At 38.9% G+C, this 27,585-nt stretch overlaps 7 protein-coding genes across 8 annotated transcripts; 2 read left to right on the forward strand and 5 right to left on the reverse strand.

Moving 5' to 3' along the window:
- The first annotated feature begins 1,303 nt into the window (after positions 1-1,303).
- LOC120008588 (uncharacterized protein At1g76070) lies at positions 1,304-2,404 on the forward strand. Its single transcript, XM_038858965.1, has one exon. It carries the CDS (start codon positions 1,338-1,340, stop codon positions 2,046-2,048), a length of 711 nt encoding a protein of 236 aa, XP_038714893.1. The 5' UTR covers positions 1,304-1,337; the 3' UTR covers positions 2,049-2,404.
- A 968-nt stretch (positions 2,405-3,372) lies between these two features.
- LOC120009460 (thioredoxin-like protein CDSP32, chloroplastic) lies at positions 3,373-5,453 on the reverse strand. The gene has a single exon (XM_038860072.1). It carries the CDS (start codon positions 4,317-4,319, stop codon positions 3,417-3,419), a length of 903 nt encoding a protein of 300 aa, XP_038716000.1. The 5' UTR covers positions 4,320-5,453; the 3' UTR covers positions 3,373-3,416.
- Positions 5,454-5,576: 123 nt separating this feature from the next.
- LOC120009458 (24-methylenesterol C-methyltransferase 2) lies at positions 5,577-6,981 on the reverse strand. Its single transcript, XM_038860071.1, has one exon. The coding sequence runs from the start codon at positions 6,896-6,898 to the stop codon at positions 5,810-5,812; it is 1,089 nt and encodes a 362-aa protein (XP_038715999.1). The 5' UTR covers positions 6,899-6,981; the 3' UTR covers positions 5,577-5,809.
- Positions 6,982-8,631: 1,650 nt separating this feature from the next.
- LOC120009405 (hippocampus abundant transcript-like protein 1) lies at positions 8,632-17,541 on the forward strand. Of its 2 annotated transcripts, none has more exons than XM_038859997.1 (14): positions 8,632-8,860; positions 10,574-10,685; positions 11,883-11,995; positions 12,968-13,090; positions 13,182-13,393; positions 13,740-13,815; positions 14,971-15,057; positions 15,181-15,261; positions 15,399-15,431; positions 15,606-15,659; positions 15,748-15,789; positions 16,075-16,153; positions 16,236-16,306; positions 16,892-17,541. In XM_038859997.1, exons 1-14 carry the CDS (start codon positions 8,696-8,698, stop codon positions 16,925-16,927), a joined length of 1,284 nt encoding a protein of 427 aa, XP_038715925.1. In that variant the 5' UTR covers positions 8,632-8,695; the 3' UTR covers positions 16,928-17,541. The 2 variants fall into 2 exon arrangements, with proteins under 2 accessions (XP_038715925.1, XP_038715924.1); XM_038859996.1 differs by having other exon boundaries at positions 16,900-17,541.
- Positions 17,542-17,613: 72 nt separating this feature from the next.
- On the reverse strand, positions 17,614-18,326 carry LOC120009407 (plastocyanin). Its single transcript, XM_038859999.1, has one exon. The coding sequence runs from the start codon at positions 18,218-18,220 to the stop codon at positions 17,720-17,722; it is 501 nt and encodes a 166-aa protein (XP_038715927.1). The 5' UTR covers positions 18,221-18,326; the 3' UTR covers positions 17,614-17,719.
- Positions 18,327-19,648: 1,322 nt separating this feature from the next.
- LOC120009406 lies at positions 19,649-21,890 on the reverse strand. Its single transcript, XM_038859998.1, has 5 exons — positions 21,677-21,890; positions 21,514-21,596; positions 21,158-21,415; positions 20,924-21,068; positions 19,649-20,036 (listed from the first exon to the last, which is right to left on the reverse strand). The coding sequence occupies exons 1-5, from the start codon at positions 21,792-21,794 to the stop codon at positions 20,026-20,028; spliced, it is 615 nt and encodes a 204-aa protein (XP_038715926.1). The 5' UTR covers positions 21,795-21,890; the 3' UTR covers positions 19,649-20,025.
- A 988-nt stretch (positions 21,891-22,878) lies between these two features.
- LOC120008944 (ornithine decarboxylase-like) lies at positions 22,879-24,464 on the reverse strand. The gene has a single exon (XM_038859340.1). The coding sequence runs from the start codon at positions 24,383-24,385 to the stop codon at positions 23,144-23,146; it is 1,242 nt and encodes a 413-aa protein (XP_038715268.1). The 5' UTR covers positions 24,386-24,464; the 3' UTR covers positions 22,879-23,143.
- Between the last annotated feature and the right edge of the window lie 3,121 nt (positions 24,465-27,585).

A 27,585-nucleotide genomic window follows, 5' to 3' on the forward strand; every position in this document is an offset into this window, starting at 1 on the left:
TGAGATGTTAAAATAATTTGTAGCCAAGCCTATCTAATTGAAGTCCAATTTACATAATAATTATTATTTAACCCAAGCTTAGCACATAACCAATCCCATAAACCCCTAAAGAGAATCTACCCGATTGTTCTCTTCCTCTGAAACCTTCTTCCTCATTTGGAGTTGTGCAAATTAAGGAAAAAACTCAAAAATCTGGTATATTATCCAGAGAGCAGGAAGGCGCGGGAGCCTCTATCGACGTGATACCCTAAGGTTTGATTTTTCGAGCCAGTAATCACCTCTATTTCTCGATCGTAGATCCTTCCTTCGTATGATTTCCTGCAATTCCATTGATTGCTAAAAGAATTTCGTTTCGGACTTACTTTGTTGATTATTTGTTGTGCAATTAAGAGTTCTCAATGTCTTCTTCCAAAGAATTAAGGTGATATAGGAGATGATTTGGAGTTGTTTTGAAGTTGATTTGGGTTAATTTGAAGCAGATTTGAGGAAAACAGAAAGTTGGAGTTAATTATCATTTTTATCAGCTAGTAGAAATCATTTTGAGGGTCTGATTGCAGAACTGGAAAATTTACAAACGTTGTCCGTTTTTAATGAAACTTGACCGGCTGAAACGAAACGACATTTTGAACCGAACCAGAAACCTTTGACCCCTAGCCCCACCCTAATTTTGTAAAATTCCATCGTTTAATACATATTAATAGTAGTCCATCCTCGTAAGCCTCTCCTTCCGTTCTTCACTCTTCAAGTGTCATTTTTCCTTTCCCTGTATGATGTACCTCCCCATCACTTTTCTTCAACCAAATGCTAAATCTAACACCCGGCTCTGGCAGGACGTTGTATTGTATTTTCAGTCAAAGGGAATTAATAGCAAACCATATACAACTCCTGGTTGGAGTTTCTCTTAAACACCCCCATTGACATTGTTGTCCTAATTTGGAAATTATTAGCTGGCTTTGCATTGTCAAGAAAAGGAAACATCCTATGTGGTTCCAAAAACAATATTTTCCCTTTTTTTTTTCTTTTCATATTTCTTGCTTATCTCTTACAATCCAGCACGTGTAATCTCTTCTCTTACACACGGTCATAAGCCATAAGCAGACAAAAAGCACATGTTAAGCATGCCAAAGCCGTTTTGCATATAATGCAATTTAATGCAAATTCAATTTTCTAAACACGTAGACGCAATCCTGATTCATGGATAGGCCATTTCGTTTGACCAAACACACACTCTTGACACGGTCAAAACGCACAACTTTGGTCCCATCTAATCTACTTCTCTCCTCCTATATATATGTGTTGATCATCTGTATCAATGCAGAGTCAAAAAGACAACAACAATGGAAAACAAGCAAGCGAGAGGACACAAAAACAACATCTTGAAGTTCCTGCCGAGAGCAGCTTCTGCTGTGAATTTCTATAACCCTCCGTTCAGTCCTGGAAGAGATCACAAGACCAGACATTCTGACAACATTAACAAGTTTCGCACAAAGGGTTTTTCCGGTCCGATTGTGTCTATAATTCCCGCCGAATCTCGCCGGAAAATAAAGAATGGTGACTTGTATGAAGCACAAGATGAGCCAACTTCTCCGAAGATCTCGTGTATGGGTCAGATCAAGCACCATAAGCACAAGAAAATGACGAAAAAGGAGAAGAAGATTATCAAGCCTCGTGAAGAAATGGAGAGTAGTTCTACTCTGTTTTCTCCCAAAGTACATGCGTCGAAGATTAAGAGAATCTTCGTCGGCCTCGGAAAGCCTCCGAGGAAATCCGAAAAACTCGATAGAGCATCGTCGTTGAGTCAAATGAAGCAGTTTGCGAGTGGTCGTAATCACAGTAGTATTGCAAATTTTGATTGGACGGCTAAGATTGTGCCGGATGAGTACTCCGACGAAGAAGAAGAGGAGGAGGTGATAATTCCATTTTCAGCTCCTATAACGGTGGTCAGAGGGGTGGCTTTGCAGCCGAGGAAAGAAATTAATTTGTGGAAGAGAAGAACCATGAACCCGCCGCGCCCTCTGCAGTTGAATTCCACGGTCAGAGCAAATTGATCCAACTTTCAGAGCAAGTTGAATTCCTCCTTGTTCATAGGCTGCTTTTTTTTTTTTTTTTTTGAATCTTTTATGATTATTCTTGGTTAATTTTGAAATTGTGAAGGGATTGGCCCATGAAACAATTAATGTGAATAGTGAGAAACCAAGAGATTCAAGTTTTGTGTTTTTTTATAAGGAGAAGTGGTTCGGTTGCCGATGGATTTTTTTTTTTTTTCAATTTTGAATGATTCTCCGTCGAGCGAATAAAGAAATATAACTACTGCATTAATGTCTAAGAAGTGGGCTTTGTCGTCTTGTCTTGTGGAGAAGCTGTATTCATATATAATAATATGATAGCCAACAGATTTTGACAATATGTGTGGTGGGCGTATCAGAGTTGTTTCGAAGAAGTTGATATACTAACCACGAAATCAACATTCAACCGTCGTATCTTGTTATGTCTCTTCCCATGCATTTGTTGCTTCAAAGATATTTCTACTTAATTATGATCTTAGACTGCCCTTGATAAAGAAAATACTCAGTGATTAACCTAATGTATCAAGACGAAAAATATTTTGACATTTTATAAGAGGTTGATGTCAAATTATCACTGAATATTTTCTCCCTTCGATATTGTCTCCTAATAATTGCTTACAAAAGCTGGACTAAGGGGCTTGTAGTAGATTTAGTGCTGCACCCAATTTTTTACGTGATTGAGATTTGTAACATTAAAAAAAATCATTTTTAATTTTATTTAACTAATTGGGTCCTAAATTATTTTGTCGGTAAGGATAGTCTGCTATGTATTAGTGCTGACTAATTGACTCTTGAACCTACACATTCAACTTATCCTATCTATATCATTAATGGTCGGCATATATGTGTGATCTCAACTTGTACATATTAATAGTCGGCATATATGTCGGTATGCAAGCATATCTCATTCCTTTAATTTAACATCTTTATTACCCTCCTTGTATAAATGTAGATGCGACAATATACAATCAAATGTAATATCGATCAATGCCACCAACAATTTACAAATATCACAAAGAGAACCCGTGAAAACTTGACCCTGATGTGGTGTTGGCCAGGCTGTAGAACGGTTATATAGACCATGAGCTGAGTCAATTGTAGCCCAGGCCGTGAATTTATTGGGCTTTCGAAGAGGCCATGGACTTGTAGAACGACTATATAAGTCATGGGCCTGTGTTGAGTTACCGTCAATCTGTCACCCAAGCCGTGGGTTTTTTGGGCTTTTGAAGGGGCCATAGACGTGTTTGGTGTGTTCAGAACTGGTGCTGATTTTGGCCCATACAATAAATATATTGGATAAAAATCATAAAATAAACTATTCATTTGAGTATTGAATATGTGACAAAATCATCAATATGTGACACGAACACCTTGATATCTAAGAATCTCACCAATAAGCTCGCCTTTCCCAGACCCAACATACCTTCCACAAATCTCTCCATCTCTAATAAACAAAAACGTCGGCACTTCAATAACATTCATGTCCTTCAAGAACTTCATACAGCTCTCATTCTCATCACCGTTCATTCTCGCAAACACCACCGAATCCATCTGCCGTGACAGCTTAATCACCGTTGGATAAACTTTCACACATGGCCCACAATGCTTCAGTCCCACATCCAGCACGATCAGCTTATGATCCGCCTTGTGATCCTCGATCAATTTCTCCACATCTTCCCTGCAGTGCAACTGCTCCACACCGGAGTGACTGTCACCGTAGTATAACACATCCCCCATAAGCTGATCCGGCCCAATCCCTTCCTCTTCGTGAACCTTTTCCATGCTTTTGTAGAAACTGAAGTGTGGAAACTTCTCGACCTGCTCCCTTTTACAGAGCTCTGTTGTTTTTTCCGATTCATCGCCCATTACGAGAAGGAAATCAACATCACCGCAGGTCCTACTGAGCTCGACCATGAACGGGTAGATTTTGCTGCTCTGCTGGCTGTGGCTCGCCGCGTATTCTACCACTACGAGCCTGTTTTTAGCGGATTTAAGGGCTTCATCGAATTCTTCTATGCTGTGAACTCGTTTTACTCTTTCATCACTTGGTGTTTTCTTTGTTCTTGCTGCGGCTGTGGCCTTTATAGTCAAGTCTGCTCTGCTTGCTCTGTTTGTGCTTATTAGGTGGAATTGCTGAGGTTTAGATTTGCTGGGTAATGCGTAGAGAGGGAAGGAGGTAATTAGAGGGTTGATTCTGGGGATGGGTGAGAGAGATGAAGGTGAATTTGATAATAGATTTGTGATTGCAGCCATGGAAGGTGAGAGTATGTGAGTGAGAAGGAAGTGGCAGTGAATGGAGAGAGGATTGGAGATGCTGGAAAGCAGAAACAGGGGAGGAGTGTCGATTGAATTATCAAGAAATCTCAGTGATAAAAAGGATGTCCACTCGTTTGGTTGTGGCAAATATTATCCACACATTCAGGTGCTTGGGTTAGATTTTTTTCTCTCACATAGCTTTGGCTTTTCTGGTCATTTGAGTTTTCGACTTTCGTTATTTTCCCGGCCGTAATCATAAAAATAAGGGTGGATAGATACAGGTTTTGACATCGGCAGGCAAACTAATCATTAATCATGCAGTACTAGTGGCTGAAAACTATATGGGATAGACCACGGCTTAAGCCCAAATCCCAGAATATCTATCTTTGTAATCCAAAAGCTGAATGTTATTTGAACAAAAATCCCAATTTCATTGTTTAAGACTTGGATTTAGCAAAAATTATATAGAATGCATTTGAATACCCAACAAACATACCAACCATATCATTCTGCAGAGTCCCATTGAACAGATGTCTCCAAACTGGTTTTGGAAGAATTAAGTTTGCAAGCCTCATAGGAACATCGGGGAATGGAATGGAAGTGTTCATAATGACTCCGTCTCTGTACATTAAGGTATACTACGACAGAAGATCTACAGAATGCGAGATCCATGAATCCTAATTCTTCCTACATATTCTAAAAACTAGTCCTCAGCAGCACCATATAGAATCAGTTTTAATCACATACGTCCCCAAATTCAAAAAATTGTGTGGATCCTATTCCGATAAACAGACTTGATTAAAACCGCAATGATTCTATCGCATGGCGCTTACTTAACCCTTAAACATGCTGCGCTGCACAAAGTACAGGAGGAGGACAGGACATTCAAAGATCCTAAAACAAGAGGTGGGACCATTTGTTCAAAAACTACACGACATACCAAATAACAAAACACACGCGGCGGCAACATTTTTGGCGGGATCTTAACACTAATCACAAAAGCCAAACAATAACAACACAGCAGAAGTCCCAGTGCCAGTGCATGCCACCTAATAAGCGCATTTTCTTATCTCCATGTGCGCTTGCTCTCCCTCTCAAGCGGAAGTTTCTCCTGCTCTTTCGAGCATCGACTTTCCAGGACATCTCACCATTCTGATTCACACATCTAACCCATTCTCGAATAAGATAAAAAAAAAAAAAAAAAAAAAACACACTACGGCGGACAATGCCAATAGTAGTAATTCTCTATAGCCATCACCGCAAACATTTCAATAATATAAAACTTTTCTTCACTATCACCAACAACAGAAAACAAGATTCAATTACGAAAATTTAAATAAAATCCAAACAAAAATACAAGATAATTAATTAAAAACGATAATCATTAACCTAGATTACCGATTAAGAGAAAAAGCTAAAATCACCTGTGGAGAAAGCGAGGAGTGGGTCTTCGACGCAATACTGCTGAAATGTAGCCTCGTCATTGGTTAAGACGAAGCGGTTTCGGGGGACTCCGGTTTTCTGAGAAGCACCATATGCATCGGACTGAAAATCCCGGTCTCGCCACCGCGGGTCAGATAATCAGCGGTGTGGAAAAGCATCTCGTGGACATCAACGGTCCCCTTTGGAGCAATTCCAATAGCGGCTAAGATTGAAACCAGGATGTGGTTCCTCCAGTACGCGATCCGGCCCATCTTCAACCGGGACCACCACGGATTCGCTGGTGGTTTCGCCAGATCCTTCTCCTTCACCACCTCAAATCCGACCTTCTTCGCCGTCGCTGCGATGTCGGAGTAGCTTCTGAGCCCCGGTAAAGCGTCTCCTCTCTCGATTCCCTGAATGATCTCCACGTGTTCTGCGTCACTAGCTTTGAATTTTTCGGTTGTGACCCATTCGTATGAGACGTAGAGAGATCCGGGCTTCAAAACCCTAAACACCTCCGCATACACTTCCTCCAGCTTCGGCGCGTGACAGGTCGCTTCGATCGAGTACGCGCCGTCGAAGCTGTTGTCGGGGAAATCCATTTGGAGGAAATTTCCACAAACAACCTCGCAGAGAGAATCTAACCCCGCCTTCTTGTTGTGCAATCGGGCACGGTTCACCTGGTACTCGTTAATGGTGATTCCCACCACTTTCGCGCGTGAATGGGCAGCGATTGCCCGCATCGGACCTCCGACTCCGCATCCGACATCAATGATTCGTTCTCCGGGCTTCACATCGATGAGATCGACCGCCATCTGCTCGTGGAGGCGCGTGGCTTCCCCATGAGATTTGCCTGGGATGGAGGGGGAGAAGTGGAAGGACTGACCCCATCCCCACTCGTAAATGTCAGTGACTAAATTGTAAAACGTGTCGACGAAGTCCGGTACCTTCTCCGCTTTCTCGATCTCTTTTGGGCGGCGGAAGAAGGACCAGTACTGCTTGTAGTTGTCTTGTACATTCTCCGCTGAGATCGAACCACCGGAGAGATCGACAGCGCGCTTGCCTTTCTGTTCGGCGGGACCGAGAACACATACGAACCAAAACAGACCACCGGCTATGAGAGCCCCAGTACAGAACAGAACCAGAGAATCCATTGGTGTGTGAAGTGGAGGAGTGTTTAGTGAGGAAAGTAGACTCGCTCCCCCTATTTTATTCCTATTTCGGTTCGACCATGTATGGCTGGTTCAGAAAGACAGAAAAAATATATGAGGCGTTGTGGTCCAGTAACTGTCGTTTAGTGGCGTACCGTCCAGCTCAAGGACTGTCCCACATCTAGACTTGGTACAGATCGCGTATGGATTGGAAACATAAGCAATAAAAATTGCTTCAATTTTTATTTTTTGAAATCAATGTTATTTACAAAAATGATTAGATATTGCCAATAACGATTACGAACTGCCAAACGCGCCCTATGTAGAATAATATGTGGAGGTATTGTCTGTTTCCTTAGAATTTGAAGACCCCCACGATTTTATCCATAATTAACTTTTATTTATCTCAATATTAGATCTTGGATAAAGACCACACATGTAGAGTGATCTATCTTTTTTGGCACGTGATAAGAATCTTTGCAAGCTATGATCTTACTACTGGAGGCCACGTGATCTCGTGACATGTTTGACATAGTTAATTTCCATACTTAGTTGGATTTGATCTCAAATTGCAAAGTTTATTCTTCCATTAATTACCGACCAAGCTAGCTAAGCATCATCAGCATCTGTTGTTTCCATATTCGGCTGTTTGGTTTTTTGTGAATGGATTCCTCGGTACTAAGAAAACAAAAATAAATAAATATTTGTTTTATTTTTCAATTTGAATTTTATAAGACAAATAGTGTGTCACTGTCATTGCTTCAGCATTTTAATGCCATTCCTCATTTCCTTGTCGGATTGTTCTTCTAAGCACTAAAATAAAGAACAATTTTATATTACAATAACATAAGGAAAGAACAATTATATATAAATAAAGTCATGAACCTAAGCCGTAAAATTGTAAGGAAAGCCCATGAATCTGGGCCCAAATGATTTGTATGGACTCACTTACGTTCACTCAACAAAGGACAAAAACCCTCAGCTCAATCCCCCAATGGGTTTAAAACTCAGGACCTCAAGGGTTGGGGTAGGGTAGACCACCAACCGGTCCAATTGGGCGACCTATCAATCCCTAATTGATTTGGGCCTTATTCTACACCACACATGAGCAATTAACATTGGTGTTTTTTTTTTTCTTCCCTTTCTGTTTTGTGTTTGGGTGTATGTGGATTTAACATTGATTAGATGTATTCTCAAATTCCATGCATTTTCATTAAAAAGTATCTTGTTCATTTAACTTCCTTGGATCTATAACACAAATGATTGATTGAAAAGATACCAAATTAGTTAAATCCGTGAACAAATTCAACCCATTACATTAAACCAACCATTTCATCTAACATCATATATAATAATTTAATAATTGTTTGATTAATTAACTATTGAAGACATAATAATTACTGAATTAACTGAACATATAAAATTGAACAATCAATTTTGCTTCAATAATGATTCAATGAAAGAGGCTCGAGTCTCAAAACTTGCACGCCTCATTTGAGTGAACCACACAAGCAAACGCATCCTTCACCGTCCTCAACTTTTATTTGCTTTTATACCCTTTAATAAAACTAAAGGCTAAAGCATAAGGCAACCCCATATTCGTAATTTTAGTCCATGCTGGGTGGGCCATTGTGGGCTGTGATTGGTCAGTCACATTCCATGTTGACAATCTGCTGTTAGAATTACTCTTTATATATATATACAACTCCCTTTGGCTGCTTTTAAGTATTGTAGTGGAAGCTTTTCTTTTGCCACAAACTTGGTAGTAAGTGGTAGTTTGAAGTTTAGAAAAGAGAGAGGATGGAGAAGCTTTCAGGGTTAGGCCATCTCTTCATGACTATCTTTCTTCACACTTTCTCTTCTTTCATGGTGATTCCGGCCATTACCGACGTTACGATGGCCGCGATTTGTCCCGGACAAGAGGAGTGCTCCCTCGCTATCTACCTATCTGGGTTTCAACATGCGGTACGTAAACCTTCTTTAATCTTTTCTTCTTTTTTTTTAATCCCAAACATTGCCTTGATTAGTTAGTTAATTAGCTTCAGATGTATTCCGTCATTCTTATTGGTTTCAAACCCTTAATTTTGAGAGCCTATTTGTTTATAGTTGATACTGTCAAACAACTATAAATCGGTTAGGCATAAATAAATCTTTTATAGTTTATAATTATAATCTTACCTTACACATGTTTAGGTGCATTTTAATAAGCATATAATCGTACGGATCTTAGACTCAAAACGAATGTTATTAGTTTGGACTATTCATTCATGCGTTGCTGTTAGAGTATCCAAATTGTTTTAAATCCAATACAAACGACAAGAGAAGGTACACATGAAGCGAAATTTCGTTTAAGGTGATTTCTTTTGGCAAACACATATTTTTGTCTTTATATATTATTGATTTTGGGCGTCCAGCTACCAGACAAGGCGACAATCAAGTAAAAAATCAAACGTATCATAACTAATAACTATACTTTGTTGCCTCCCGTCTAGGACCCACACAGTGTCACCGGCCCATTTTGGAGTTTCCTAATTGGGCCCATACACTTTTGTCTCTTGTGATGTCACTGGACCATATATGTCACTGGGCCAAACTTTCCACACCAATTAGTTTGGGCCATTTACAAGAGCTCTCAAATTGAATGATGTCACCATACCATATTTTCACACCATTGAAGTCGACCTCCATGCGTGGCTCCATTAGGTGCTTACAGGAGCAAATTGCATGCCCAATATTTCAACACCCTCTCTTCTCCTTCACATATAAAATTAAATTAATGTGTATATATATATATATATGCTTATAAATATAATAGATATCTAATCTGCTCCTCCATGCGAAGCTCATAAGTCATAACCTTGGGCTTTGCTTTCTTTCTTTTGGTCTTTTGCTGTTTCTCTTGCCATGGAAACCCTGTCGAGGTTTGGGCATCTCTTCGTCACATACTTTCTCTTCTACTTCTCATCGTTCATGGTCATTCCGTCCATCACCGACGTTACCATGAATGCGCTTTGCCCAGGCGAAGATGAGTGCTCTCTCGCCATTTACTCCACCGGACTACAACAAGCGGTACTTCAAATTAATTTTTTATTTCTCAATTAATTACATCCATTTTTTAATTCCTTGATAATATGGTATTAGGAGGTAATTAATTAAGTTGTTTCTTCTTTTCAACTTTGTTAGTGATTAGGTGATTCTTATAAATTCCTGGTCAAACACTACAAACTATGTTGTCCGCTCTAGGCCATGGGCATGTGCTAATTTGTTTTCATAGACGTTGACATTTGTTCGCAATCTAGAAAAACGCATTGGTTGTGTAAGAGGGTATGAACTTTTGCTTGTATGTTACTTAGTTAGGTTATTGTCAATCCAATGTGGGATAAAATCTTAATAGTGTGGAATGATGAAATGCATGTTAGAGATATTGTATGTATGTGCAAAAGGAAATCAATCATTTCCAAGTATTGTTGTAGCAGGAGAAGTGGCTTTTTTGGGGCTCTTTCTGTTACAAGCAAGAGTGGGCAACGTGGGAGCTGCCAAAGTCTCCTTGATTTTAGTCTTACACGTAGACTCCTGTTTGTTTTATTGTCCACGTGTCATGTGCTTTTATCTTAAATTCCCCATGCTTATGACGGTTTAATGATAATAATTAAGGAGCTTAATTGTGATTTCATGCAGATTATTGGGGTAGGAACGCTTGTGATGATGCCGTTGGTAGGTAATCTCTCAGACAAGTATGGGAGGAAAGCTCTGCTTACTGTCCCTTTGACTTTCACTATAATTCCATTAGGTAAGCTTCCCAATTATACATTCTACTTAACAAAATTACATTTCCAATAGATTAGGGTAGGCAAATTATGATTAATTAGACTAATTCACAATCTCAAATCAAGGGTTCTGCTATCATAATCATCATTTAATCACGAGTCATTATTTCTACGTCATTTCACTGCTGAAGAGTGGTATTCCAATCAAATTACTTTCTTGGATTTGGATATCAACGTACCAAAAATTGAAAAATAACAAGCATAAGACTATCAAGAGAGGAAAAGAGGAGGATAAAATACGCATTTCCCTTTTCTTTTTTATTCGAAATTAAGCATTAATAGGATGAGAAGGTAATATTTAGTGGTGCTGATACGCCATGTCACACGTTGATATGGTGTACCATAACCAATAATATAGTGACATTTTATATTGGTGTTGATATCGATTCGTTAGTTATAAACTAACTATTTTCATTCCAATCATGCATGATTTGACCTCGTATCCTATGAATTATCGTGATCCTATTCATTTTGGTACACCAAATCAACATATGCCATTTTATATCAGCATCACTGAATATTTTTTACACGTAAGCTACTTGAGATTCTCTCTCAGTTTTGGTATTAGTTTTTTTTTTGGGTCTGGCTTCGGTAGGTGGAGGCTAAAACGTTGCCGTCCAACCAATCTTTTTTCTTTTTTGGTTAAGATTTGCACTGAAAAAGTTGATGTCTTTTTATAATCAACATCCTCATTTATAAGGAAATAGTTTCATGAAAAGATGATCTTTATTTGTGTCTTTAAGCAAAGATGAAAAATGGGACCATACGTAGAAAACCCATATTGGATGTTTTTACAAGTAACAACAACTTGAGGTGATATTAATTATGTGAACAATACTTTTTTGGTCACGTTTGTCCTTTGAGCCAACCTATCTTGTCTTTGGTTGGAAATTTATGTACGAACGAGCCTGACGTACGACTCGAGTTTAGGTTCATATTAACTATTTATAACGTCGTTTGACATTAATTTTGACTTGTTTAATAAACAAATCAATCTTAATTTCAATTTCAATTTCAATTTTCGTTTTGATTTGATTGATTTACTCCCCTTGAAAAGATTAGCAATGCAAAGTCTTGGATTAAGTAAATGCGTTGAAATATTGTGAGGGGTTTTGGTAAGACCAAGAATTTTGAAGTAACAATGACATATTTGTTTACAGTAATATTGGCATACAGCAGGACCAGGAACTACTACTATGCATATTATGTGCTCAAAATACTGACTGCAATGTTTTGTGAAGGAAGCGTTCAATGCCTTGCTCTTGCCTATGTGGTAAACAACTCTCTAGCTCTTCTTAATTTGGGCCTATCAAGCATTGTTTATGCCTGCTCAAGTACTGTTAACCCCAATACATTGTGGCCCATAAGGTCCAATAGAGTAAAAGGTCGTTGGGCTCTGCGTCTCATTGGGCTTTTAAGTTTCTAGACATTGATAAAGAACTTTGGGCCTTTTTCAAGCCCAATATCAAAAAGAGGGAAAGAAAAGTGGAAAAAGGGGGAATTTTTAGTTAGCTGCCCAGAAGGCATAGAAACGTTAAAAGTTCAGATGAGTCATTGAGTTTGATTACTGTGTGCTTTTACTCTTGACAGGGTTCGTTTGGGTTGTATAACGACGGGCTTGAACATTAACATTAGGCTGATTGAATTACTTGGGCCTTTAATTTTTTAGATTGGGCTTTAATCTCGTATAGATGGGCCTGAACATTAACTTTGGGCTAAATGAGTTACCTGGGCCCTTAATCTTATTGGATTGGGTTGATTCAACTTTCCTATGGGCTCAAGTACTGTTAAGCCTAATACATTGTACCCCATAAAGTCCAATAGAGAAAAAGGTAGTTGGGCTTTTAAGTTGTGTCTTATTGGGCTTTTAAGTTTTAGAGATTGGTAAAGAACTTTGGGCCTTTTGCAAGCCCAATATCGAGAAAGACAACAATTGGGATACTATACGCTTTCAATTTTGTATAGATGGGCCTTTAATATTTTAGATTGGGCTTTAATCTTGTATATATGGGCCTGAACATTAACTTTGGGCTCAAAGAGTTACTTGGGCCTTTATTGGGTTGTTTCAACTTTCGTATGGGCTTTCTTTTTGAGAATCTCCGATCCGAGTCTTAATAAGGCCTTTGTCCCGAGTCGTAGTATTTTTTTCCTGGTTTCCCTCCACAAACAAATGATCAATTCTCTCACCATAAACAAACAATCCTCTGATTCGCGACGACGATCGATTTCGTCTCTAAAATTTCAGGCAGATAATGTGTCCGTGGAAGGCAGAGCATCGGCATTCGGGATTCTTTCAGGGATTGGCTCCTGCGCCTTCGTGTGTGGAACACTATCCGCTCGTTTCCTCTCAACCGCCTCCACTTTCCAGGTCCCGGCTCTCTGTCTCTCTCTCTCTCATCTTCCTCGAGTTATTGTATGGTTGGGATTTTGTAAATCAGATATTCTGATTGTACTATCAGGTTGCGACGGCGGTGGCGATTGTGGCAGCAGTGTACATGAGAGTTTTTCTTCGGGATTCGATCGTGGCGGATGATCTTTCTGCCCCATTGATGTCGGAGAGAACAGGGAAAGTGCATGATGTCTGTTCAGATGGAAAATCAGTTAAAAAGGATTTGGAGGTATTTAAAACGATGCCTTCTCTGGAGGATATGATCTGCTTGTTGAAGACGAGGTTAGTGGAATTCCCCTATCTCTACATTCAATTGGTTTCAAATCTAATTAGGTCTTTTTCGTTTCTTGTTTGGGTTTTGAATGTACTAGAAGAAGAGAGGAAACATGTCTAATTACAGAAAATGAGAATCAAAGCCTATGTTAGGGTGGACTAAACAGTGAATGGGTTCTCAAATCTCTGAGAAAAGTACTTCGGAGAAGTTAAACTTGGTCATATTATACTCGTGGTTAGGCTGTGCGTTTGTATTAATCTCGGAACTTTTTTTCCTCTTGCGAATTATCGTCCATTATGCTCTCAAATGATACTCTCTATTTGTTTTTAATAATTATATGCACCCAATTTGCAGCGTGACATTTTCTCAAGCCGCAGTGGTTATGTTTTTTAACAATCTCGCGGATGTAGGGCTTCATGCTTCACTGTTGGTACCTCTCCAAATCCAAGACTTCGACTCATTTTTTAGTCTGAACTTACATGATATATGCCTTGAACGAGTAGCTAAGCATGCAAACTTGTTAAATTTCTGTCAGCATAAGTTTTTATTAGATTCACTTCTCAGTTGTGTTTTTTACTCCAACCCATAATCCAAGAAGGACCGGTTAAAAGTTAAGGCTTATGTAGGAGAACTCTAAGTCTCTAACCTTAAAGCTGTAAATGACTTCAATTCAAACTGAATTTCTCTGGCTTTTCTCGTCGATCAAGGTTTGCTCGGAGTTTAAGCCTTCTTAATTATCAATGGACCTTGTAAATATATTTATTTTTTACTGAAAATATAAGATTTTTGTGATTATCATGCTGTTAAACTGTGGGATGAATGAACAACTTAAGGGTGACCCACAGTGAGAAAAGATTAAACGTACTGTGTTTGTAAAAGATCCCATTTCCAATAATGAATTTGACATGGTTGCTCACTACAATATACAAAATGGTTTTCAGGGTAAAATAGTTCCTTATTGGATAAAAAATACAGCATGATGAGCACTTGGGGCATAATATTGGGATTCTTTCCTACACAAGCAAGTGAAGCAACTAAAGCATTGCTGTTAACTTGAAGTGACTGACATTTGCATTATGTTCACTCCCAGGTTTTAGGTACCCATAATTTTTATGGATAATTATGAGGCCGAAAACAGAAGTGAGGCAGCCAGAAATTTGAATATTAATTTTTAATGATGGGATGAGAAATCTTCAGGTGTGGTCTTTTAAGTATTTGGCTATTTGCAGCTGTGGAGTGCTCTAGTAGGTTGCATGAAAAGATTTTTTGTAAGTAGATAATGGTATTAAGTTTATATTAACATAATTCTGCCGCTTATTTCTAAAAGAGACTGAAAATGACTATTGGCTCAATTTGACTATCTCAATGCTGTTTTAATTCCAAAGAAATGCAGTTCCAAGTTTTTGCACTGATTGTGAAGAGTGTTTCTTTTTCTTTTTTATTTATTTATTTTGATGAACAGGTTAGTGGAAGTTATGCATGTCATCTTCAATCCTTTAGACAGTGCTAGATACTCGTATTTACTTCTTCTATTTCTTTCCTTCAGCAGACAAAATAATTGACTTCATTATTTTTTTTCCTGCAGTACTATTTGAAGGCCCGGTTTCACTTCAACAAGGATCAGTTTGCTGACTTAATGGTGATATCTGGAATTGCATCAACCATTTCACAGGTATGTCTTTCTTTGCAATTTTTTTCAGCCACCATTCATATTTGTCTGCATATGTTAGGCAGATTGCTTCCTCATAGACACAATCTTTTGCTGGTTGATCGGAGACTTGAAACAAATGTGCAGCTGTTTCTCATGCCCATGTTGGCCCCCATTTTAGGAGAGGAGATGTTGCTTTCAATAGGGCTCTTTTTTAATTGTGTACATGTAAGCTATTTACTTCCTCTGTGATGATCTTCCCTATGTGTCAAAAGTATGTTGATGCTCTTTGTAACACATGCACATATGGGGATGGTTCCACCATATATTAGTTGACGTATATCAAACTCTTTGTTTGAATGCAGATGTTACTTTTTGGGATTGCGTGGTCCTCATGGGTAATTTTCTGCTACTTAACCGGCAATTACATGTCTCTACTTATATTTTAAGGTTAATTTGTGCCATTTCAATACTTTATGGTTAGACCTCACTAATCCTCTCAATGATTCATGGTATATGATTTCTCTAAATTTTGTCATGTCTAGCGAGGCTAACACTTGGAAATGTGTTAGGTTTCTTATGCTGCTGCTATGTTCTCCATTTTGTTTATTTTCTCACAACCATGTGTGAGTTTCTTGCTTCATTTCTTTTGATGAGGTTCTTTTTCAGTGATGTGTTATACCATTTGAACGAATTTCTGAAAATGAAATGCAGATACGGAGTATTGTATCCAAGCAAGTTGGGCCTTGCGATCAGGTAGTATTTCTGGAGATCAATTTTGACATTTCTGTTAATCAACCATATTTTTAGAGTGGGGTTGGGTCAATTGACACCTGTTAACTTAATATTACAAAATAACGCAACTAGGTTGAATTATGTGATAGAAACCACTAGAGATTTGATCCCTAGTATTTTTAATTAAGCTGTCATAAAAAAGATGTAATTTCATGGAGTCACATGCGTTGTTATTAGCAGTGAGATTCTCTTGACATGAAATTGTAAGCTCTGCTTCTTACATTTGTTCTTCTATGTTGTTTTCAGGGGAAAGCTCAAGGATGCATCTCTGGCATAGGTTCCTTTGCTAATGTTGTTTCGCCTTTGGCATTTTCTCCTTTAACAGGTTATTGGTGTTTGGATCTATGATCTTCAATCTTATTGAATCCCTATCAATCAAACCTCAAAAAGATCAATTGTTTTTGCAGCTTTGTTCCTTTCTGAGAAGGCCCCATTCAATTTCCCTGGTTTCAGTCTTATGTGCTGTGGCTTTGTTTCGGTAAGAGCAATTTTGTTAATTGCTATGACGCAAATCTGCATTTATCCTTTGCAACTGGTAGTCGTAGATTGCTACCCTCTTTGAGCGACATAAGTTGCTATTTCTTTCGATCAAATGAAATGGCATAGCATTGGATGTAAACTTTTTCGTCACGTGTCTGCCATGCATGCACTGGTTTAAGTTAAGGTTAGAGCATGTGGGAATATGGCCAGCAAAATGTAAATTCAACTTTAAACTAAGGAGTGAAAGTAACGTGGCAAAATCTTAGCTAGAGCAACATAGAAGTTTATGAATGAAACTTGCAGAATACTAATGTGTGATTTGCATAACCGTCCTTGATCACAGAACCAATAGAGCCAGTGCAATATTTTACCCCATTGCTGGAAATGCTAGCCTTTGGTTCTGATCTTAGTTAAGCTTTCCCATGTTTAAATTCTTACAAGAAGTTGGTAAATCATCGCTTGAATAATTTATGATACAAATATTCTGCATCCATAGATTTTCACTAATCGTGTATGGGTGTCTATATATATATATGTATAAATGTTCCACATTTCTTTGTTGTGCTGATTCAAGTAATAAAAGTTGTGCAGATGGTGGCCTTCATTCAGTCTATCATGATAAGGGCGGCTCCTCCTATTTCAAATCACAAAAGCAACACTTGCAACTATGTGGATGCCTAGTCTTCAGCAAAGCTAATGCTCAAAAGAAAGTCACTGCCTCTTTGGCTTCCAATAACCCGATGATCCTCCAAAACCTCTTATATATTATACCGATACCAAGGAGAAAAAGGGCACTGGGACTCTAGTTATGAAGTTTTAGAGGCCATCTCCTGTTAGCTTCAAACCAATTGGTTGCACTTAGATACTGGAGGGCTTTACATTTGTGGGACTTGTGGCCTCCAGAATCCTAAATAAGTCCCACAAATGCTAGCCTGTCTGCAGTGTGTAATTCCCGGGTCCCAAATAACGAGATATATACGTGAAAATGTAAAAAGCAGGTAATCCGTAAAAAGCAGGTTGTGAAAATGTAAAAAGCAGGTAATCTGTACAAAGCAGGTCCGATTACGCCTATTCCTAATGCTAGCCTGTCTGCAGTGTATAATGGCCCCTTCCCATTCCTTCTTTAGTTGCCTCCAAACATAGGGTAGAAGGCATACTGGATGGGAGAGGATTTAAGACTCATGATTGATAAATCATTTCCTTTAGGGGCTATGCTTTGTTATCCCTTGTAGATTTCCAGTTACAATAATATACTTAAATTAGTGATTCTCATATATGCAATTAAGACGAAATCCACCAAGATAATAAGCGAGAAAGAAGAGAATGCTTGATCAAATCCAGTATAATATCAAAACAGTAAAACGATGAACACAAAGAAGGCGGTGTTCGCTTGGGGTCGCCCCACACAAAGTCAATTAACAGTAACCTTTCCTACCATGCCAGCTCCCTGGTGAGGGGAACAGTAGAAGCTGTAGCTCCCTTTCTCAGTCAGAGTCACAGCATAAGTCTCTCCAGGGGCATTGAGCAGATCCTCTTCACTCATTGAGATCTTTGAAGCATCAACACCGCTTGGTATCTCATCTTCATCAAACACAACATTGTGTGGGAAACCAGCATTGTTCTTGAACACAATCTTCTCACCAGAACTTACAGAGAAGGAGTTTGGAACAAAAGCCAGTGACCCATCACCACCACCCAACAAAACTTCAATAGCCATTGCATTGCTAGCAAGGACTGCACTTGCTGCAGTGGCCACAACAGCAGCACCCACGTCCTTCAGTGAGGCTTTGATGCTCAATTTTGGGAGTCCAGAGGCTGAAACCTTGAGAGGGGCACTTACTTTGCTTGTGGCTGCTGCCTTAAGGCCAGTGAAAGATGGGATAGAAACAGCTGCAGAGGTAACTGTGGCCATTGTTAAGGGATAAATCTTCTTCTAGTTGTTTGCTCAAAAGAGGAAGAGATAAAGATGGGTATTTATCTTTCTTAATAGAGCGAAGGAAAGGAATTGTGAGGCTCTTCTTTTGTGGTTGTATATGTGGATACTTTTGTGATTAAATAATGGGTGATGAAGATGAATTGGTTTATCTGCTGAGGATAACTCTGATTGGCTGGGTTGGATGTTGTGCCCATGACGTGGAATGGATGTGCTTATGTGAGGTGGAGAATTGGACCTACATTGGCACCATTGACTAAACGGGTTGCCACTGTAGATTAAATTCGATAGACAGACTTCTACTGCAGGCCCCTCGTCCGCAGACTAAACAACCCTGGAATTCCTTGTTCGAGGTTAAGCAAACAGTTGATAACGGTGGCCATTGTTATCATGACCGATTGACCATGGTTGGAAAATTAGCACCTCTAACACTCTTCCAGTTAGTCATCAATGATTTAGTTAGACAAATTCGTGAGAAGAAAATACAAGGAAGATTTGGAAAAGAAAGCCTAGCCTAGTACACTTTATAATTAAGAAGAGTTGGATTTTCTCCAAATAATATTCTGAAACATTCGGATATTAGGATTGTGCTGCAAAATCATACCCACACACCAAAAATCTAAAATGGGGGGTAAGAAGCATTTTTCTAAAACATAGTAGTTTATGATGGCAGAGTTTGACAATCTGGCAGAAATATATATATATATGCATACAATTCACCATTAATACCTTTCAAGGATGGTGATTGAATGGTGATGACACTGGCCTCTGAGGTAGCCATCTCAATTGAGCTTCATGAGGGATCAGATTAGCAATCAGAATCCAAACTACGAAAAAAACCAACCTCGAGGCTGTTATAAATACCATCTTTTAACCATTAGAATGCATTGCTATCACATTGAACATCTCTATTGACTTCTGAAAACAACCAAAATACGCGAAACAAGAAGACCACCTCTTCAACATATAGTTATATGCATAAAGATCTAGAGACGAGTTATTGACGACAAAATCATTATACTAAAAAGACTCCAATGAGACCAAAATTCACCCACAAAAAGGCTTAGCCATTCTTCAATAAGGTCTCTCTCCAGGTACACAAGGCAAGAGGGGAAACATTCAAACTTAACCCATATTTCATTCGGTCATCAGAACAGAGCCCATATTTATCAAAAAAAAAAGTTCAAATGTTTGAATGGAAGAAATGTTTTTGAACCAGCCATAAAGTGTTCTGAACCCTAGTGGATGTGCAACCTAATGATATGGGATATGGCCAAGCAAATGTGATGAAATATGGTACAATGAAATGATAGTTAATCACAAAAAATTTAGCAATCCGGTTGCATCTGATGAGATTTTACAGGATCCTAAGCAGCAAGAAAGACATAGCAAGCACCAGAAGTGCCATTGGTATGAAACAAAAATTCGAATTTTAAACATCCTTCCAAGTAAACCCAGTTCCAAACAAAATTATAGCAGAAAAGACATCATATATTGACAGGGAAAATAAAGGAAGCAAACACCCAAACCCAAATGAATACGCCCAGAATTCAAGCAAACATAAATCCGAGATGATGATCCAATAAACCTTCTCAAATTTCATCAAATGCACCCTAGAAAAATGAGTGTCCCACTCATCAAAACTTACTTCAATCTTGACCAGTTGCCCTACCACGACATCCTGAGCTTGCACTTGTCAATCTTGGAAGAATGGATGCTCAAACACTTACAAGCAATCCATCTATCAACTATAGAACATTTTATCTGGTAAATTTCCAATGGAGTCAAAATGAACCTAACAATACCCACCAAAAAAGTTACCAAATATTTCATTGAACTGCCTAAATTTGTTGAAATTGTAAGCACAAGCATAACCACAACTTCAGTACCGTAAACTACAAAAACTACTAATGAAGCATCTAAAAGAGTCAGAGAATTGCCTCCCACTAAACTATAGCCTACAGCACTTTTCAGTCCTAATTCACTGACCTACAATCCTGAGACCAAAATGCAACCAAAGTTAGAGCAAGCGTTTCCAGGTGAGACAGCAAAATAGGAAAGACAAAACCAGGTAAACTGACATCTTAAAAACCACTCTGTCATAATTATCAACACATTCCGTTGTCAAGTTTACAGGCTGCCAGTTTATATATTTTTCTAACAAAAGAGCCACAATATACTGAATACTACTCAGTCCTTTCATTTCATAATCCTTTCACTGGAGATAAAAACTAATCTCAAACTTATATGAAACAGTGACAAAATTCCAACATCGTAACAGGGTACTAGAAGTTTTCTCAACCATAAATTAATAAATACTGCAGTATGCAAGAGTTTCCTGACCCATAAAATTGTACACGATTTGTCAAAATAGCCTAAAGCAAAGAGTACAGGATATCAAACACAACATATTATTATAGATTATAATGCATCCATAGCTTTCACCAGACAAACCAACTGTCAATGCATGGAAAATATACTATTTAGCTGAAAATGAAGTAATGAACCCCTTAGTATATAAACAAAACATATCCTTTACAGACATTTATTGGACTAACCAATAAACATAAACATTGCACAAGCACAGCTACAAATATGTTTCACGAAGCATGAAAGAAGGTATGTACACAATTGGTTTATACTTTATACTTTCACCTCTTTAGATAGGAAAAACGTCATTACCATCATCGTCGTCCATGTCAAACAACCTGAATCCAACATCCCATTTCTGATTCCTATAATTGAAGCTTGGATTCACGTAGCACTTCATCTCATGAAACAGGTTCAGATTGTCTACCAGCTTGTGAAAGATATTGCATCGACAACACTGCACAACAGGAACAAATGAATTCAAACAGAAACTACCACAGAAATCCTAGTAATTTCATATCGAAACATATTTAGATGCATAAATACCTGCACAAAGACGGTGCCATCGGTGTAGGCATGGGGATTAATAGCCCGAGTAGTTCTCTGGCCACAGACGTTGCAAGTGAAAGCCACACGCATTCGCCTACGTGGAGATTTGGTGAAGAGGGACCACGGGAAGGTCGCTACCTTCTCGGTACTTGAACCGTCCTCAGCTGCAGCAGGAACGGAAGGACCTTCCATGCCCGAACCCGTAGTCCAGCCTCTCACAGAGGCAGCGCTGAGGACCAACCCCATGGCCGCATCCTAATAATAACCCCAAAGCCCATACACGAAACCAAAAATCACCTATTTGCCACAAAATCAAACAAGAAATTAACCAATTCGTTGATGATTCGAATTACCTTTGATAGAGTGGGCTTGTTGAAGAAAGGAACGATGGCGGACTCGTTTGAGTCGGATCGGAGATCGGAGTCGTCACCATTTTCTGAGTCAACAAGGACAGTCACGTTAATATCGTCGAAATAAAACGGAATATAAAGGAGAGGAGAGGAAAGGAGATCTTACTCTTCGAGGTGTGGACGCGGAGAAGTCTGGCTGGCAAGTCTCTTTTCTTTGGGGAGAAGAAGGAGAGAGGAGAAGGAGATGGAGAGACGATTGAAGGAGATGAGCTCAGCGTTTCCATGGCGATCGCAGCTAGAGAGAGAGAGACGTGACTGTCTTGGATTTTGGGTCTTCGAGATTTTTTCGTAGGGCAGTTGTTACTGCTTGCCTCGGCCTGGCCAACGAGTAACGACTTTGGGCGCTGAGATTACCCACCTGAGCTTAAGCCCGTTGGTATGGGCCGATTAAATTTGGGCCATAAGCTCCAAATTGGTTGCGTTAGAGGCCCATATCATAACTTAACATATCTGGCTGGGCTTAAAGCCCGAAAAGGAGGGAAAGAGAAATTCTTCTTGGCCCATAAAAATAACTTGAACAGCAAGATGCTATCAGTATGACAGTATCGAGGCAAACAAAATTGAGCAGTAGTGTTAGGTAACTCATATAGTGATAAACCAAGTATTTTAAACAAAATTTAAAATATTTTATCTCTCAAAATATATATGTTAGATTTTTAAAAAAATTACATATTCGGAATCAGTGCACAAAACTCTTTCTAACAAGATTTATTGTCGATGAGTTTTATCGGATAAATCTTAATTCCATTGTTTTTTCAATAAAATATTGGGTAAATCTTAATTCCATTATTTTTTTTAATGGAATTTCAAAACACAATGGATTCAGAATTAAAACAATGAATTTTAGACTGTGCTTTAAAAAACAAAGAAATCTATATTAAAACAAAAAAATTTGGAAAATGAATTATGGGATAAAAGAGTGGAATAAAATTATTCTATTGATTAAATCAATGAAATAAACTTGCTGGGCTACATGTCATTTTCCTTTGAGTAATGGATTTGTTATATTAAAGATTGTTCCAAATGAAGAAAAAAAAAAGAGTTTAAAGCCATTAAAAATCTGTAATTACCTTCTAGAAGAACTATATAGATTGATTCCGTGTAAATGATTCTTATTGATCTTGCCAACGATCACTTAGCTGAAATGTTAACATATATACTCGAATTAGTTAGTATCCAACTTCTAAGTTCTAACCCAGACTTTTGCTTACCTAACAAAAAACAGAGAGAGACTCCCATTGGCTTTACCGGACAATCATAAGACATGTGCCCTCGCATTTATTGACTACCAAATTTTCTTCGATAATGAATGACCAAAATCCAAAATAAATCAATTGTTTTATTGAATGACAAGAATACTACAATAACATTGATTCATACATTATTAATAATATACTAAGAAAATTAATCTTATGATTAGACTACCTAAGCACATGAAGTTTGTTGCTCAATTTTTCAGGACAACAAAACAAACACAAGGACCTGACCAAGTCAACAGAACCAAAAATGAAGAAAGTCAAGATCAACAAAAACGGTGCGTTTATTGTCGTGCCTGGAGGGCTCGAGCACGGTCTTAGTACGGTGAAGAGTAGGCAAGGTAGGTCAAAATTTCTGAAGTTTTAAACCCATTGAAGCTGGAACCAGCAGCCGCCGTATAGGCACCCATATTGGGGAACACAAGCCAGTCGTTCACCTCCAGTTCCGGTAGGAGGTAACCCGTCAAGATTGTATCAAGTGCATCGCACGTGGGACCAAACACCGTTGAACCATACCTAACTTCTTCCTCACTCTTTGGGTACTCCCGATTCGACGAGGTCGCAAGAGGAGTGCACGTGACAGTCGCGTGGTCATATAAGATACAGTTCATGGACCCGTAGACTCCGTCATTGATAAAATATTCCCTCAACCCGCCACCCCGAACTCGCTTTCCGATAATGGTGGTGGCTAGCGTGAAAGCCGATTCGGCAAAGAACCTTCCCGGCTCTGCAATCACGGTCAGGTCCGGAACATCTGAGAAATAATCTACGAGACCGGCTTTTATTGTTAAAGCAGCCTCATCGAATGTTTCAGTCGTGAAACCACCGCCGATGTTCAGAACATGCATTTTAGGCAAACCGAGCCGAGCCGCGGTTTCGAATGCCGATTTGGCCGCCTTAATGGCTACCCTATAAGGGATCGATTCTGTGGCTCCGCTTCCAATGTGGAAAGAAACGCCAGAGACGGTAAGTCCCGTGTCGTGCGCGGCTTGGAGGAGTGGTTCGATTTCTTCGTCTAGCGCACCGTATTTAGCTCCCAATGGGCACCTGGCTCCCTCATCATCCGGAGCTTTGACCCGTAACAACAAAGCAGTATTCGGGTGCCACTTTCGGATCTTCTTAACTTCGTCTATGGAGTCAAACGTGGTCAAATCAACACCAACACTCGCAGCGTATCTGATATGAGACTCCGCTTTACAAGGATTCGCATAAGCAATCCTCTTCGGGGAAATACCAAGTGACAAAACGGACTCAATCTCAGCCCGACTCGCACAATCGAAAGAGGCTCCGAGAGCAGCCATCGCTCCAATCATAGCAGAGTGGGGATTGCATTTGACGGCATAAAATGGTTGGATCATGGGAAGGCTGTGGGCCCACGTCTCCATTCGAGACATGACAACACCCAAATCAAGAACGTAAAAGGGTTCTTCCTTGGCTTCTTTCAAAATAATTGACCGCATAAGATCAGTCAACCCATCTTTTGGTATCGGGGTGACCAATTTGCTCCTAACTCCTTCTGCATCCAATATTGCCTGAATGTTTATGGAATTTGACCCCATTGTTAGAAACCCAATTAAAGCTAAGAATAACGAGAGGCCTGGTTTAGAAGAGAGTTGGTGGAGTTGTGTGTGTTTGTAAGGGTGTTTGAAGGGTTTTTATATGGAGAGATGGAAGCGGACACTTAGGCGCCACGTCTGTAATTTTCTTTCTTCCTTTCTTAGCGAACTAGGGGAGGTTGGTGAGGGGGTCTGGTAAGCGGCATGTGGTGAATTTTTTTGAAAAAACGAGGTCGTTTGATTAAGAAAAAGACTAAAAGAGTTTATGTTTGAATTGGGGTCTGGTGCTCTTCGCATCATACCATACGCAACCTCTATATTTTTTCCCCCTGTTTTAGATTTCAACAACGACGTATTTGCGCATGCGTTGAAATCATGTATACCTAACGTGGCTAACTTCCATATAGAAAAAAAATAGGTTTGTTGTTGTTCTTTCTTTTTTTCATGCAATGAAACTATTGCCCGATTTGCTAATGAGTGGATTTGGAGTTGAAAAAAATAATAGATGGCCTTCTTTAATTCTTTTTTTTTAATATATAAACTTACCCTCACAAACTGTCATAGCTTTGAATTGAATTTGGAGGTACAAGTTTGCAAAATGTGATATAGCATGTGTGATGCAGCCAATGGGCTCCCTGCAACAATGTGTTTCAAACTCAATAGGATTGAAATAACAAACTCTTTTTTTTTGGTAAACGGGAATGGGCTCAAATTTAGATGTTGTAATGGCCAAAAATGGTTCAGGCTCATTTTCTTCTACATGGCTCAAGCCCAGTCGACTCTTTTGACCAACGAGGCCCAAAGCTCATGCTTTGTGCGAGTCCATCCATTGTATCTCTCTATTTGGCTTTTCATCTTTATTGACTTGACCGTCAAAACTTCTTTAATCGGCACCTCACTTGCGCCAAGGTATTTTTGATTGTCATTTGATTGCTTGTCTTGCATGTTGTTAGTGATTCACCTTGACTTTTCAATAATTATAGTTCGAATACTTATAGATACGACCCAATTCCAATATATACCTTAATTCACTCCGTTGAGGGGGTTGTTCGTGTAAAATATGGTGAAAAAACTATGATAAAAAATATCTATGACAACCAATGGAAGTCATTCGAATTTATGAGGTAGATTTTATATCAAAAAGTGATTTTTGTTGGGTTATTAATACTGCATCTAATCCCAACAAACATTATCACATGGAGCCCACATCTTATCTATGTATGGTCCATCTTTATATTTATTGATTGCTCATGCATATGGTTACAGATAGCCCATGTTGTTGTTGTACATTAATGTAATGGTCTTATATATATATATATATATATATATATATATATATATATATATGGCGTCATATAGACCATGTTGTTGTACATTAATGTAATGTTCTTGTATATATATATAGGCATACATATGTCTGTAATTCATGAATTAGCCTTCTCTTTATCATCAACCTCGTAATTTTTAAACATATGATAATAAGATTTTAAAGATTATTCGTTGGGCTTCAATTTGACTTTCTTAAATTTTAAAAATAATTATATCATAAGGTTAATGATGAGCTTCAGTGTTAATGAGCAACCTAAGTTTTGTTATAAGCAACCTAATTAAGGTCAGAACAATGAAAGACCGGTCTATGAGAGATTTGGCTAAGGGTTTATGAAACATGCTAGTTTAGACTTCATAGAAAGTTTCGCAAAAATATGATGGCAAATGATTGAGTTTTATCCTAAATTGGACAGAAACGTGATAAGTTCGTTTATAGAAAAAGTTCGAAGAATTCCAAATTATAAAAGGGAATCATATTTTAGCCAAAAGGGTAAGATCAATATTAATTACGAAAAAAGAAGGTAATTTGACAACAACAAACAAACTAGCTAGGGTTTACTGTAAGAACCAGAGTACGCAAGGTTAGTCGGAATGGCTGCAGTCTTAAACCCATTGAAGTTAGATCCGGCAACAGCCGTGTAAGCACCCATATTGGGGAAACAAGCCAGTCATTAACCTCTAGTTCAGGTAGTAGGTAGCTTCTGAAAATAGTGTCATCCGCATCGCACGTGGGTCCAAAAACGTGAGACTCCGCTTTGCATGGATTCGCGTAAATGATCCTATCTGAAGAAACTCCGAGTGACAAAATAGATTCAATCTCGACCCGACTTGCACAGTCAAAGGAGGCTCCGAGCTGCAAGGGCTCCAAGTAGAGCCGGGTTTGAATTGCATTTGACGACATAGAAGGGTTGGACCATGGGGAGACTGTGGGCCCATTTCTCCAAGAGAGCCATGACAACCCCTAAATCAAGCACGTAAAATGGTTCTTCTTGCGATTCTCTTGATTTGTTGGAAATGATGGATTGAATGAAACGAGTCAAACCATCTTTAGGTATTTCTGTTACTGTTGATGTAAATTATCGACAATCGAATTGTTTGAGAGTGATTGGATAAATATAAGACAAGACAGAGAGATTTTACGTGGTTCGGCGTTGAACCTAGGTCCACGATGCAGAATGATATGGTATTTTTATTATCACTTGAGATTACAGAATGAGTAAGAAATCAAAATCTCCAATCGGAAGTCCCCCTTTCTTGTCATAATGAACTCATTTTAAACTTTTCTTAAGCAATTACCAGCGGTTGTGGCAGTTGGAGAAGTTCACAGCAGTTTGGAGAAGTTTATAGCAGTTTCGACTGTTTTCATTTAACGAGGAACTGCCTTATCTTTGGCTTCGTCCGTTAGTTATTGGTTTATCCTTCTTTGTATCGGCTGCTTGTGTAGTATCGGCTTTGCATTGCCTTTTTAGACCAAGTCCTTTTTGGACTGTATGTTCTGGTCTGATTGTTGTTGGGTTTCGTGAACCTAACCTCTGTGGACTTTTATGTTTGGTCTGACCCGTTTGTATGTAGATTGATTGGGTTGAACAAGACCCAAATAATTGATTGAATTGAACAGGACCCATGTAATTTATTGGGGTTGAACTTGACCCCTACGGTGACCGTTTTGCCCCTCACTCCCGGCGCATCCAGGACTGCCTGTAAATCTGTGGAGTTCGAAACAAGGACGGAATATTAATGGAGAGTAGATTAAAGAATTGAAACTAAGCCAGCGCTGTATCTTTGTATATTTTGAAGTGCAATATTGTGATTATTATATAGTGAGCGAGAGGAGAATGCATGGGCACCACCGTGGGACCGTTTTCACTTTCGCG

This window comes from Tripterygium wilfordii, chromosome 11 (assembly GCF_013401445.1).
Source record: "Tripterygium wilfordii isolate XIE 37 chromosome 11, ASM1340144v1, whole genome shotgun sequence".
Lineage (NCBI taxonomy): Eukaryota > Viridiplantae > Streptophyta > Magnoliopsida > Celastrales > Celastraceae > Tripterygium > Tripterygium wilfordii.